This window comes from Cetorhinus maximus, chromosome 24 (genome assembly GCF_964194155.1).
Source record: "Cetorhinus maximus chromosome 24, sCetMax3.hap1.1, whole genome shotgun sequence".
Classification (NCBI taxonomy): Eukaryota; Metazoa; Chordata; class Chondrichthyes; order Lamniformes; family Cetorhinidae; genus Cetorhinus; species Cetorhinus maximus.
In genome coordinates, this window is record NC_135902.1 from 24,534,225 (window position 1) to 24,547,384 (window position 13,160).

Below are 13,160 nucleotides of genomic sequence, written 5' to 3' on the forward strand. Positions count from 1 at the left end.
TTAGAAAAGGAAGCATAGGATGAGTTATGTCTCAATGGTGTAAACGTGAGTAGAGGTAGAGGCTGAAGAAAAGCAAGCTATTATTGAGTGGGAGCATAGCATGGCACTATCCCTCAAATCCCATTGTGATTCCGAGCACGCAGGAACAGAAATAAAATAGAAGATCTTTCATGAGCACAAACTTGTCTCTTTTTGAATATAGTACAAAAGGGATTCAGTACAGTAGCAAGCCAGTTAAATGTAATGTCATGTATTAAGGGATCTCTGCCTTACTGACTCCTTTGAGTAGTATGGTATCAGTGACATGCTCTGGAAGCCTCAGGCAGACAGGCAGCATGCACAATTGGAGCATTTATACAATCAAATTATTCAGGCCCACATTCCAAGACACAATGGACGTTGATTTTGACACCCTTGCTAACACATTAGGAATGCAACAACTTTGTACACAGATCAAGGTGCAATAATATTCACTCTTGCACTAAAAACACAGAATCTATCAGCAGAATGTATGTAGAAGCACAAGAACAGATGGATGAATCTTAAGCCTCCACTGGTTCTTTGGTGTCTTTGGACAAGCAGCAAACCCCCCAAAACATACAGGCTGGTCCAGTCAGAATAGAATAAACTATTCCTGACACTTAGACAGAACTGTCTGTGGTGAGCAAAGCAACCACCAAAATCACAAACAAGTAATCAGGAGAACTCTGCATCTATTCCTACTAATAGTATATCACTTAGGAATAGTACAGTAAAATGATTACAGTATTAGTGTATATAACAAAAGGAGAACTGTGTCAGAGCAGTGTGAGGCATTCAAGGAGGGAATAGTGAGAGTACAGGGCAAATATGTTCCCATAAAGACAAAGGGGTGGGGGGGGGACTAAGTCCAGATGTCTAGGGACATAAAGAGTAGGATTAAGAAAAAAAAGAGAAGCTTATGGCAGATACCGAGGGTTAAATACAGCAGGGTCCTTAGAGGAGTACAAAAAGTGCAGGGAGGAACTTGAAAAGCAAATTAGGAAAGCTAAGTGAGTGCATGAGAAAGAATAAAGGAAAACCCAAAGGGGTTTAGAAATATATTATATATATATATCTATATATAGTCCTCAGTAAATTTGCTTCGGTCTTCACAATGGAAAAGGACGGCGCAGGTATAGACATCAGGGTGGGGGATTGTGAAATATTACAGGAAATTAATATAGAGAGAGAGGAGGTACTAGCGGGTATAACGGCCTTAAAAGTACATAAATCTACAGGCCCAGATGAGATGTATCCCAGGCTGTTGAGCGAGGCAAGGGAAGAGATATCAGGGGCCCTGGCAGTGATTTTTAAATCCTCCCTGGCCACATGTGAGGTAACAGCGGAGGACTGCTAATGTTATGCCATTATTAAAAAAGGAAGGGATAGACCAGGAAATTACAGGCTAGTCAGTCTAACCTCGGTGGTAGGGAAGTTACTAGAAAGAATTCTGAGGGACAGAATATATCTGCACTTGGAGGGACACAGATTAATCAGGGGCAGTCATCATGGATTTGTTAAGGGAAAGTAATGTTTGAAAAATTTGTTCCAATTTTTTGAGGAGGTAACCAGGAATGTTGATGAGGGTAATGCATTTGATGTGGTCTACATGGACTTTAGCAAGGCTTCTGATAAGGTCCCTCATGGCAGTCTAGTCAAGAAAATAAGAACCCATGGGACCCAAGGCAATGTGGCATGTTGGATCCAAAATTCATTGAGAGGCAGGAAGCAGAAGGTGATGGTAGAGGGATATTTCTATGACTGGTAGTCTGTTTCCAGTGGGGTTCCACAGAGCTCAGTGCTGGAGCCCTTGCTGTTTGTTGTGTACATAAAAGATTTGGGTTTAAATGTAGGGAGTATGATCAAGAAGTTCACAGGTGACACAAAAATTGGTAGGGTTGTAAATTGTGAGGATAGCCATAAACCGCAAGAGGATATCAATGGACTGGTCAGGTGGGCAGAGCAGTGGCAAATGGAATTCACCAGGAAAAGTGTGAGGTAATGCACTTGGTGGGGGCTAACAAGGCAAGGGATTACACTATTAATTGTAGGACCCTGGAAAGTGTTGATGATCGGAGGGACCTTGGTGTACATGTCCACAGATCCCTTAAGGTAGTAGGGCAGGTAGATAAGGTGGTTAAGAAAGCATATGGGATACTTGCCTTTATTAGCTGAGGCATAGAATACAAGAGTAGGGAAGTTATGCTGGAACTGTATAAAACGCTGGTTAAACCACAACTGGAGTAATGCGTGCAGTTCTGGTCACCACATTATAGGAAGGATGTGATTGCACTGGAGAGGCTGCAGAGGAGATTTACCAGGATGCTGCCTGGGCTGGAAGGTCTGAATTATGAGGAACAATTGGATAGGCTGGGGTTATTTTCCTTGGAGCAGCGAAGGTTGAGAAGGGTCCTGCTAGAGGTGTATAAGATTATGAGGGGCATAGATAGGGTGGTTAGGAAGGCACTTTTTCCATTAGTAGAGGAGTCAATAACCAGGGGGCATAGATTTAAGGTAAGAGGTAGAAGGATAAGAGGAGAGTTGAGGAGAATTTTTTTCAGCCAGAGGGTGGTGGGAGTCTGGAACTCACTGCCTGCAAGGGTGGTTGAGTCAGAAACTCTTGTAACATTTAGAAATATTTAGATATTCGCTTGCGTTACCATAGCCTCCAGGGCTATGGGCCAAGTGGTGGAAAATGGGATTAGTATAGTCAGATCTTTGTTGACCAGCACGGACACGTTGGGCAGAATGGCCTCCTTCCGTGTTGTAAACGTCAGTGAGTCTATGGGAAAGAACAATGGCACATAATACTAAGTACACATTTACCATTACTGAAATAAGGACACAACAGTTTTCCTATAGCCCCAGTGTTATTTTATTCATTCATGGGATGTGGGCATTACTGGCTAGGCAAGCATTTATTGCCCATCCCTAATTGCCCTCAAGAATGTAGTGGTATGTTGCCTTCTTGAACTGCTGCAGTCCATGTGGTGTAGGTACACCCACAGTGCTGTTACAGAGGGAGTTCCAGGATTTTGACCCAGTGGTAGTGAAGGATCCAAAAGATCCTAAAATTCAGGTCCCAACATTAGAAAGATGCTTTTGTTGCAAGTAACAGCAATGAAAGCCTTTTACAATATTTTCCCTACTTTTCTCTCTTTCCCTCACTATTTCCTTCTTCAACATCCTCTCCCTCCAGTTTGATCAAAATATCTTGAACAGATGGCTCAGTCTGCATGGGTGGGGGAGAGAAAAATATAGAGAGGAAATTGGTTTGGCAAGGTTTAGCTTTATCTTCAACAGTCTGGCTGTGAAATAGTGAAGCATACTGAGAAAGAGAATTCAAATGTGAGATCTCTGGATTGAAACCAACATCTCTCTGGGTTGTGAATCCAGTACTATGCCAATATAAAAAACCTCCTTATTAACTTTTCCATTCAACTTCATTGCAGTGAGAATAAAAATGACTCCCTGTGGTTTAAAACACTTGCTGGAGGCATCATTTAGTCACCAAATGAAACATTTACTTAATTTCCATTATTTTCAGTTGAAATCAGCATCAGGGATTCTTTCCAGCACAGCTAGGTCAAAAACATTGCACTAATCTTGTGATTATAGAGTTCTGAGGCAGCTTAAATAACAACTCACTGATATCCCAGCAACACAACTGGGGTGAACTGTTTAGAAAGTGGAGAGAACACACTGAGGCTTTAGGGATATCACTGGGCCTTGATCATATAGATGTTGTGAATCAAGGTGGAGGGAACAGGTCATAGTTGAAGCCCAGGGAATGTCATGGGTGCATTTGGAAGGTGCAGGCAGGTACCTTATCTCAGGCTGTCATACCCAGTGCTGCTTGTATGTTTGACAGGTCCATATTAGGGAAAATACATGTCATGGCCTGTGGCTGGAGCAGAGGTAGTGTCCAAAAGTGGGTCTTGGGGCGGGGTTCAACTTGTGGCTGAGGCTGAGGCCTGCTTTGAAGTATAGATGATCTGGCTATGAGTGGTCAGTCTTTGAGAAGGCTGGAGATATCGCTGGATGACAAGGGCCGCATTAGTAAAGACTAACGAGAAGGTATTAGTCCAAAAACAATGAGGCAGGGTTTGGTAATCACATGACCTCCATTGGTCCAACTGGGTCATCAGGAAACAAGAACTTGGGTATTGATAATTATAGAGGTGAGAATAACTGTAAGCATTCAAGTTCTTCCATCATATAATTTAGATCACAAAAACTTTTAAGAGCATTATAGGCAGGAAGACGAAGAGGTGAGTGTGCACTGAAAATTGGCTGTGTTTTTTTTAAACAGCTTTCATGATAATGTTCTGATGCTATATCACAAATTGACAGATTTCACAACATGCCATGGTGGGATTTGAATATGGAACTGCTGGATGCCCGGATCAGCAACATAGTCACTAGACTACCATATCCACCTGCTTCATACTCTGTCTAATCCATGCTGATCTGAGTGCTGTTAATTTTGGATAGTGGGTTGCAAGCACTGTAAAAACATTATACTACCAACATGTTGCATCTTTCTTAATGGGAGAAAATGCAAAAGGTGTAAAAATCCAGTTTAGCTGCAGGCGAAAATGTTAAATTGTCTACCAAGATTATTTGCTGCTTCTGAGTCAAATGTTTCCTTGAGCAGAAACTGAAGTAGTCTGAACAGCAGGTTGAAGTAATTTCACACATTTGTCAAAAATCTAACAAAGCCTTTGGGAAGGTTTGATAACAAGTGTCAATAGATAAAAAATACAGTTCACACCAGATGTACTCCTGAAAGGAACTCAGTGCGATGAAATAAATTTACATATTAGGTTTGACGAGAACCAAATATTTGAAATTGATTGTCACCAATTCTACAATTCAGACTTCTCCCTAGGCTCTTTGCTCATGATCACTGCATACACATTTCCCATAAGCCTTAACCTTTAAAACGGAATCTCATATAAAGCTCTGAAGAGGGGTCACACAGACTCGAAATGTGTACTCTGTTTCTCTCTCCACAGATGCTGTCAGACCTGCTGAGTTTTTCTAGCATTTTCTGTTTTTATCTCACATGAAACCACTGGTTTGTGAAGTCTCAGCTGCTGCACCACATGGTCAACATCTGCGACAGGCAACTCACTGATTTGGCAGAAAATTGGCTCTTCCAGCGATAGTTTCCTCCTTATTAATTGAACTGGTTAGAACTTCATAGCTTTACTTATTGCCTAACAGAATACTAACTAGCACAGATACTGGAACTCTTGCTGCCATTACACTGATCCAACAAGCTGAATACTCTACCCACATACTAACTAAGAGTGTATTTAATAGGGCTTACAAGCCATGAATGGGGGAAGTCCTGACCTTTGTATACTGTTACAGATCAGGTAGGATAGAGTAGTGGTTGACGCTACTGGACTAGTAATTCAGAGGCCTGGGCTAATAATCTAGAGAACAAGAGTCCACTCCAATGATGGCCATTTGAGAATTCAAATTCAGTTTAAAAAATTTAGAAAGAAAAAGCTGGTATCAGTAAAAGTGCCCATGAAGCAGCTGGGTTGTCATTAAAAACCCGACTGACTCATTAATATTCTTTGAATCATTACCCAGCCTGACCTGTAAGTGAATCCACACTCACACCAAAGTGGTTGATTCCTAACAGGCCTCTGAAGTAGCCCAGCAAGCCACTGAGTTGCTGCTAACCTTTGAAGGCCAAGTCAGGATGAGCAGTAAATGCTGGCCTTCTCAGTGGCCTCACATTGTGAGAATGAAACTATGTTCTGTATCAGACATGGATGTACCTGTATGAGGTCCTATGCTGAACCCTGCAACTCTAATGTTGGATACTTGTATATTTGGATGGAGCTTCAGTATGGGATAAATTTCTTGCATTGGAGGTCATTACACACCTACCAGCTTCTTGCCACGTGGCAGCAGACCCCTGAATTTGGGTGAACATACATTCAGCAGCTTCATGTTTCACTGTGGCTCCTGGTCTCTTGACTGTGCCTTAGGCTCTCTTTCAGACCTGAAATTCTGTTTTGCGCCTCAAATCATTGTGCCTATGGCATTAATTTCTTTTGCATTGCTCTTCCATGATCTGCTTGGCTGGCCTGATACAGACGGACAGGATGCAGCGAATTAACCGGGCTGATGAGTCAGTCAGTATGGATTACCACATGGACTGCAGCGGTACAAGAAGGTAGCTCACCACCACCATCTCAAAGGCAATTAGGGATGGGCAATAAATGCTGGGTACTGCTGAAAAAAAGAGACATGTCAAAGCTTTTTGTCTTGCACTCATCAGGACACTTCACAAGAATACCAATATAAGGGGAAAACAACAATTTATACTGTATGTGAAGAAAGTTGATTGGTTGGCAAGACAACTCTGATTGGTAGATGCACCAGTGATAGTGACTGACAGTTAACTGTCAAGCATTGTATGAAGTTTAAACCAGACAGCTTTACCTTATTGGTCAAGGCATTGCCCTGAGGAATGAATCAGTGAATGGTTGTCACTTATTTTATTTAGCTGAAACAGGTGCAATGTGTGTATATGTTCTTTCTGTCTGCAAAGAACAGGGTCCTGTGTATTAATATATGTAGCTTCCAGCACACGCAAATGTGCCACACTGAGAGCCTGACTGACAATCTTAAATAGGTTGTCAGCGTAATTCTTAGCACACTGAGGATTATTTAGCAAATGTTGTCCAATCGCAGAGTCACATCTAATGTTGGACACTGCGTTTTGAGTTTCCTGCCAATTGTGAACAGCGGCTGGGACATGCTGTTTAATACAATCCATCAGTCTTTGGGACATATGACATACATACCTAGCATCACATTGGCATTTGTGTGATAGGATGAATGTCTTTTTGGCTTGACGGCTGTACCCTGTTAGTGGTGAATACCACTCGTGTTACTACTGCATAGTAGCAGTGTGAGACAGCTAGCTTCACCTGTTGCTCAAATTGTTGAGATACTTTGTTTTTCCAGGGTAAACTGAGGTAGACTGGACACTTTTCAGGGCCGAAAGTGACGGCCTTAGGCCCGTTCATGAGTTTGCGTGATATAAGCGTGAAATGATCTGATCAGGATAGCCATTATCCTGCAGGATACATTTGATGAGCCCTATTTCAGCATCAAGCTTGCATGGTGAGCAAATGGATTGGGCCTTATTCACAAGATTGCTGGTAAGAACAATCTTAAATGACCAATCAATAAATGCTGGCCTAGCCAGCTATGCTCACATCCCATGAATAATAAAAAAAACCCTGCCTGATCATTCATTTCTCAATTCTCGAGCACTCATGATGCTGTAAATCAATTGGTTGCTCAAAGATCAGACAAATCTTCTGAAATCATATTCTGAAAATGCTCTAACATTGTTAGACATATTAAGATATTACATTTTCCATCCTTAATTACAATTCCAATATATTGTCCATTTCTGTTGGCAGGCTGCTTTGACTGCAGCTCTGAGCTTTCTGTTACATTTTATTTGTGCGTATCTCGGCTCAGGAATCAAATTATATGCAGCAAAATAGGTCATTTTACAATATCACAATCTGCATTATTCCTCAAATCTACAAATTAAGATGCATGGTGTATTTGCCTCAAAGTAACAACCCTCACCTCTCCGTCTATACTTCCTTGTCCTACTTTGTTTTACAGAAGCTATTCTTAATTATAAATTTGTATTAAGGTTCAATGTGGTAAAATCATTTAGCACAAAGTTATGGGTTGGATCAAATAGACCTCTTCTCACTAATTGCGTGATCAATAAATCTTCCTTTATCAGTTTAAGTGTATGACGGTACCTGATTGTCCTTTTCCTCTGCCTGATTTTTCTCAAAGCCCCTATGAGCAGATGTGGCACTTTTACTTCATCATTATACCTGTGTCGATGTTCCTTATCTTTCTACTTGTGCCTCCTCTGAACATCTTCATGTTTGCACCAATTGTTCTCCTTCTTGAGCCTGTACAGCTCTTATTGCCCCTCCACTTAGGCTACATGCTTCAATCTCACAATGTTGCTGGCTTTTTCCAGCTGCCAGACAATCCAATGTGAATTCAGTGTCCATCTTTTCAACTCTCACTATTACCATTCATATGGTAACTTATTTTGATTAAACTGAACAATTGGCTTTAGCCTCACATGATATTTAACCCACTCTAGCTGCAGCCAATCATAACAGTTCATGTTACCTCCCAACATTCTTTATTTGTGCCAACCACAAAGCACATGGGCCGCCTCTGTGTCCCAAAAGTGAACCCATTGCATGAGATGCCTGTCACGGTAGGCCTGAGAGCTTGTATACTGGAAATAGTACGGGCTTCTGCACTGTACACTCCTGATCTGTCTGCAGGATGAAAAGCATCAGGTTGACATTTGAGATTACACTGCAGAGAACAAGAGGGGAAATGAGGAGAAATTTCTTCACTCCATGAGTTATGATTTGAAATGCACTGCCTGAAAGGGAGGAGGAAAAAGGTTCAACAATAACTTTCAAACAGAAAAAAGGAAACATTTTCAGGCTATGTGGAAAGAACAGGGTATTGGGACGAATTGGATAGATCTTTTTGGGACGAATTGGATAGATCTTTCATAAACCCGGCACTCCACGCACCAAGAGGCCTCCTTCTGAATTTTTACTAGTATAAATTTACTTTTACTTAAATTCTCTATTCTATTTTTTCTGATTATTCAAACTTAGAGGTTTTGCTTTGTATTCTCAGCCTCCCTTGTCTAATTATCTGTTTTAAAGCTGCAAGCATCGTTGAATATATTGGCTCCGGGTGCATTTTCAGGCTCATTATTTGACAGCACTGTAAAGATTGACATAGCTGTATCATTAGCTTGAATTGGCCAACGATGATCATACTTTTATCTGTTAAATCACAAAGGGATACTGAAAGATGCATTATTGCTATTCATGTCACTATCAGCCTTGAAAGATAAAATACAATATTACAAGCAAGATAATTTCCTCCAAATATCAATGATTTGGTTCAATACCAAAACTTAAATAGCATTTTCATTCCTTTCCAATTAACATTGGTAAGTGCGTGCTCACTGACGATTCAGCTGGCATACGCAATGTCCAAAATGGAGCCAAGGTTGTACCACCAGTTGTGGCTGAGTTGGCTGGCTTCACTATGATGCCTCTAAAGTTGAATAATTTTCCCAGAATTACACAAGAAGAATGGTCATTTTGACAAGGTATCAAAAGATAGGCCAGCTTCATGGAACTGTGGCTCCCAAACATCAGCCACGAGTTCCAGACAACTTAAACTGGGGAGAAGAACAGAAAGTGTTGTTGTCCTATGCGATTCAGCTTGTTGGCTCCATTTCCTGAACAAAAAAGGCATTTTTACAATAATTGGAAGGTACTCAAAAGTGTTTTTAATCAATATGAAAGCTTGTGCCATGTTCCCTTACATAAATGATAATTTAACACAGAGCAGATGTTAACAGCTGACATTTCATTTTAGGCAGCAAAAAAATGACTGTACACCTTCCCCTGTAAATATTAACATTTTTGGTTACACAGTTAAAACTTCTTGACAATACAAATTTCAGATTCTTGTTTTACAAAAGTATCCTTTTATAACAAAGCAGTGATTAAAATTCATTAATATGAGACATATATAGGCTTTTAACATTATTTTTGGGGTTCCCCGACATTAAAGTCTTATTGCATACTGATTAAAATGAGCCAATTATTTTTAAAAGGAAAGTTATGAGCTCTTATAACACACAAAGTTAGCAAATCTATATATCTTATGTTTGTCCTTAGATATCTGTAAAACTTCAAACATTATTTACAAATATTGGTTATTAATTGAAGAATGCAAAACAGGTAACAGAAAAAATAGTGCAGCTAATTATAAAACTACTTCGTTGTGTTCAATCCATCGACAGTTGCAATACCTTTAAAAACTTGATTCAGGCACAGGTTTTTTCCTTCCCAGTGAGGAAGTGCTGTATCTCATCCTCTGCAATGTACCATATCTTTCTACATTTAGGTTTCTGGCCTGTTGAGAGATTGTTCCCGTCTTCTGAAGCGAAGTTGACCTCTTCAAGGTCAACTCATCTTTCATCATTATGTTTGATGAACTCTGTGATCGTCTAATTTCTTCTCCTGCTACGTTTATTCTACCATTATTTAATTCCTCCCTGTATTTGGCAGAGTTTTTGGTTCCACTCACTCTGGGTCTTGCCCTGCTCTCACTTAGAGAATCTACTCTGTGCTTACCATTCAAAGCCCCATTGGACAGAGATATGTTTGATGATACATTGACATTTTCGGCAGTCCAACATTTCTCCAATTCACTTTGTCTTTTAAAGTCCTTCTTCAAAAAGTTTGTTTTCAGAATTGAAAACTTTCTCTCATTTAGTTTTGCTTCTTCTGCTTTACTACCTTTATCTGTTTCTCGCAGACTTGGTGACAACGTTGGTTCAAGATCCGTACTCCTCAAGGAGAGAGACTTTTCAAGCTTCTTGCTACCATGGTATCCTTTTCTTCTCTTCAAAGTGTCGCTCAGAGCCAAGCTGCTCATAGAGCCAATACTATGTCCACTGGTGCTATTACATATTCTGTCATCTCTTGGTTGTGTGGGTTCTTCTGTTTTGATGAGTGATGGTCCTTTTACCCCTTCAGACTTGTCAGTTGGCATTTTAGATGATTTTCTCTGCGAAGTACCAGTGCCTCTTTGTTTTCCATTTCTCCTCAGTGTATTTGTCTTTTCATCTGTGGAATTCTCTTTGCTATGGCTACTACGAAGGCTGTTTGAAGAATCATGCATTTTCTCAAGACGTGCATCTCCATTCCTGTTTCCAGTGGGAGTTATGCTTTGTTCTGCAGTTGATCCTTTTCCTGCCTGCTTTGTACAATCAACATGACAATTTGAATTAGGCTGCTTTGGTCTATCTGTTGATGACACACAGTCAGGGTCTGTGGTGCCTGTCATTATTGGTACAATGGACTCTTTTGTGCACCTCGGCCTGCGGCCAGATTCCAAATATTCAACCAGTGCACCAGGCATTGATTTTGGCCTGTCCTTGGCTCCCAATGACCAACGTAATGTTGCATTTTTTACAGCTGCATCTTTAGGTACAGCCAGTGCAGCTGACCCCTTCATACTAATACTTCTTCCTTGAATACCACGCACAAATGGTCGAATTTCAAAACCACCTAGGGGATGAACAGATTATCAGTTTGAGTGTTGCTGAAAAAAGAGACATGCTGTCTAAGCTTTTCTTCTTGCACTCATCAGGACAGATTCGCAAGAATACCAAGTGTAAAGGGAACAACAATTTATACTGTATGAAAAGAGTGCTGATTGGTTGGTAAGTGGACTCTGATTCGTAGAGGCGTTGCCATGGCGAAAGCACCAGGGAACAGTTAACTGCTAAACTTTCATTTAAATTCAAACCAGACAGGTTGATTATCAGTTACAGGGCTTTCTACAGCATTTCAATAATTTTCTTCCTTCCACTGAGTGCCATCAAAATCTAGAACCTGAATTTGATACCTCTTTGTGAACACAAAATGTATGGTTATGAAAAAATCACATTATTAAAGAGCACAGCACTGAAATTTGGTGCACCAAAGCACAAATGCGGAATGGTGAGCCAGGAGTTCATGTCCGCAAAATCGCCACAGTACTTTCCCCCAGACTTTGCTAAAGTATCGGAGAGAGGAATTGCAGACAAACTCAAATGTTTTACCCTAGATTACACAATTTTAGGGCCTTTTTTCATTTTAAAAAAAATGTCTTCTGCTGGTATAATTATTGTCATCTTTCTGATAACATGACACAGGCTATGATTACACATTCACATGGCAGTGATGAGATGACCTTCCCCACTGTCCTTCTATCTGATAGCTCCAATACTAAAAGGGGCATTAGCAGTGGAGGGTCAATAACATTGCCAAAGAAGTAACTTGCCAATTGGCCCATCTCCTTCGTCGGACTGGCTGGTAGTCCCTTAGTGCCTGGACTCAGACACAGGGGCAAACTACAAACCTGTTGCTTTACTGCTAATACCCAGGATTCTGATTCCAATTCATGCCACTGTTGATTGGGAAGATCTCAGCCATAGTTTTTGAATTTTTGAAGACAGTCAATTTTTGAACTGGCATTATTTGCCTGTGTAAGATGCAAATCAGTATGCTCCAGTGATTTGTTATGGCTTTTAGCAGAATGAGTACCCATCAACTTTAATACCCGTGGGATTACATCTAGTTAAAAGAACACCAGAGGCTGGCGGCTGTCTGGTGCTTCAGGACAGAGGCGTGTGTTTTGGATTAGCTTTGGATAAGTGTTTGAGGGTTTCATCAGGTGCCAAGCTGGTAGGCCCTGGAGAGGGGGGCATGGGGTTTGAGAAGCCAGTGGAGGAGGGGGGGGTTGCAGGGGCAACATGGGTGTAATTAAAGCCCTGGGGTGCTCTCTGATGGGCCCAAAGGCCTCATTACGGTGGAACTCCACCCCCCCCACAACTGCCCTTCACCTGCCTGTGCAGGGAAACCTGCTGGACTGGTGGGGGCCTCTCCTGCCGCCAATTAAATCCTGGCAGCGGTGGGATAAGGCCCTTAAGTGGGAATTAATTGCCATCTGAAGGGCCTCAATTGGCCCACTGGGAATCAAGCCACTTCATGCCAGACCCGTCATTGGTATAATTGCGGTGGTGGCAGGGGTGGGTAAGAGGTGGACTGGATTTAATGAATTCCCCCTGTCTTCAAACCCACCGACAAGGGAGTGTAAAACCTAACCCCATGGGTGACAAACATACAGCAGGGACAAGTTGGTCCCCTTGCTGTATGAGGTGGTGAAATGGTCTTGCAATGGGATTTTTGCTCATTACTTGTGGCAAAGACTGCAATTTTGTTATGCATTTTTAAGGTGACTAAAACGCTGAAGAAATCCCACAACTGCAAATCTCAATTATGCTCGGTTTGAGTCCAGATTGCAGTTTAACTGCTTCCCATTCAGCACACTAGAAAGTACTCAGTGATATAGAGGAGTCTGTCCCCTTCACCCCAAACTGTCTTTTTCAATAAGTATAATGTGTGAATACAAACACCTTCAATTCATATCAAGTTTTGTAAAAGGGGGTGTTACACTTTAGATGT

The 13,160-nt window shown here is 41.2% G+C and overlaps 1 protein-coding gene across 1 annotated transcript in view; it reads right to left on the reverse strand.

Moving 5' to 3' along the window:
• Positions 1-9,404: 9,404 nt before the first annotated feature.
• The window catches only part of usp43a (ubiquitin specific peptidase 43a), a 581,344-nt gene continuing 577,588 nt past the window's right edge, over positions 9,405-13,160 (reverse strand). Inside the window, exon 16 of the mRNA XM_078570881.1 lies at positions 9,405-11,219. Within this exon, the coding sequence (XP_078427007.1) occupies positions 9,958-11,219 (1,262 nt within the window). The 3' untranslated portion in view covers positions 9,405-9,957. The remainder of the gene's footprint in view (positions 11,220-13,160) is intronic.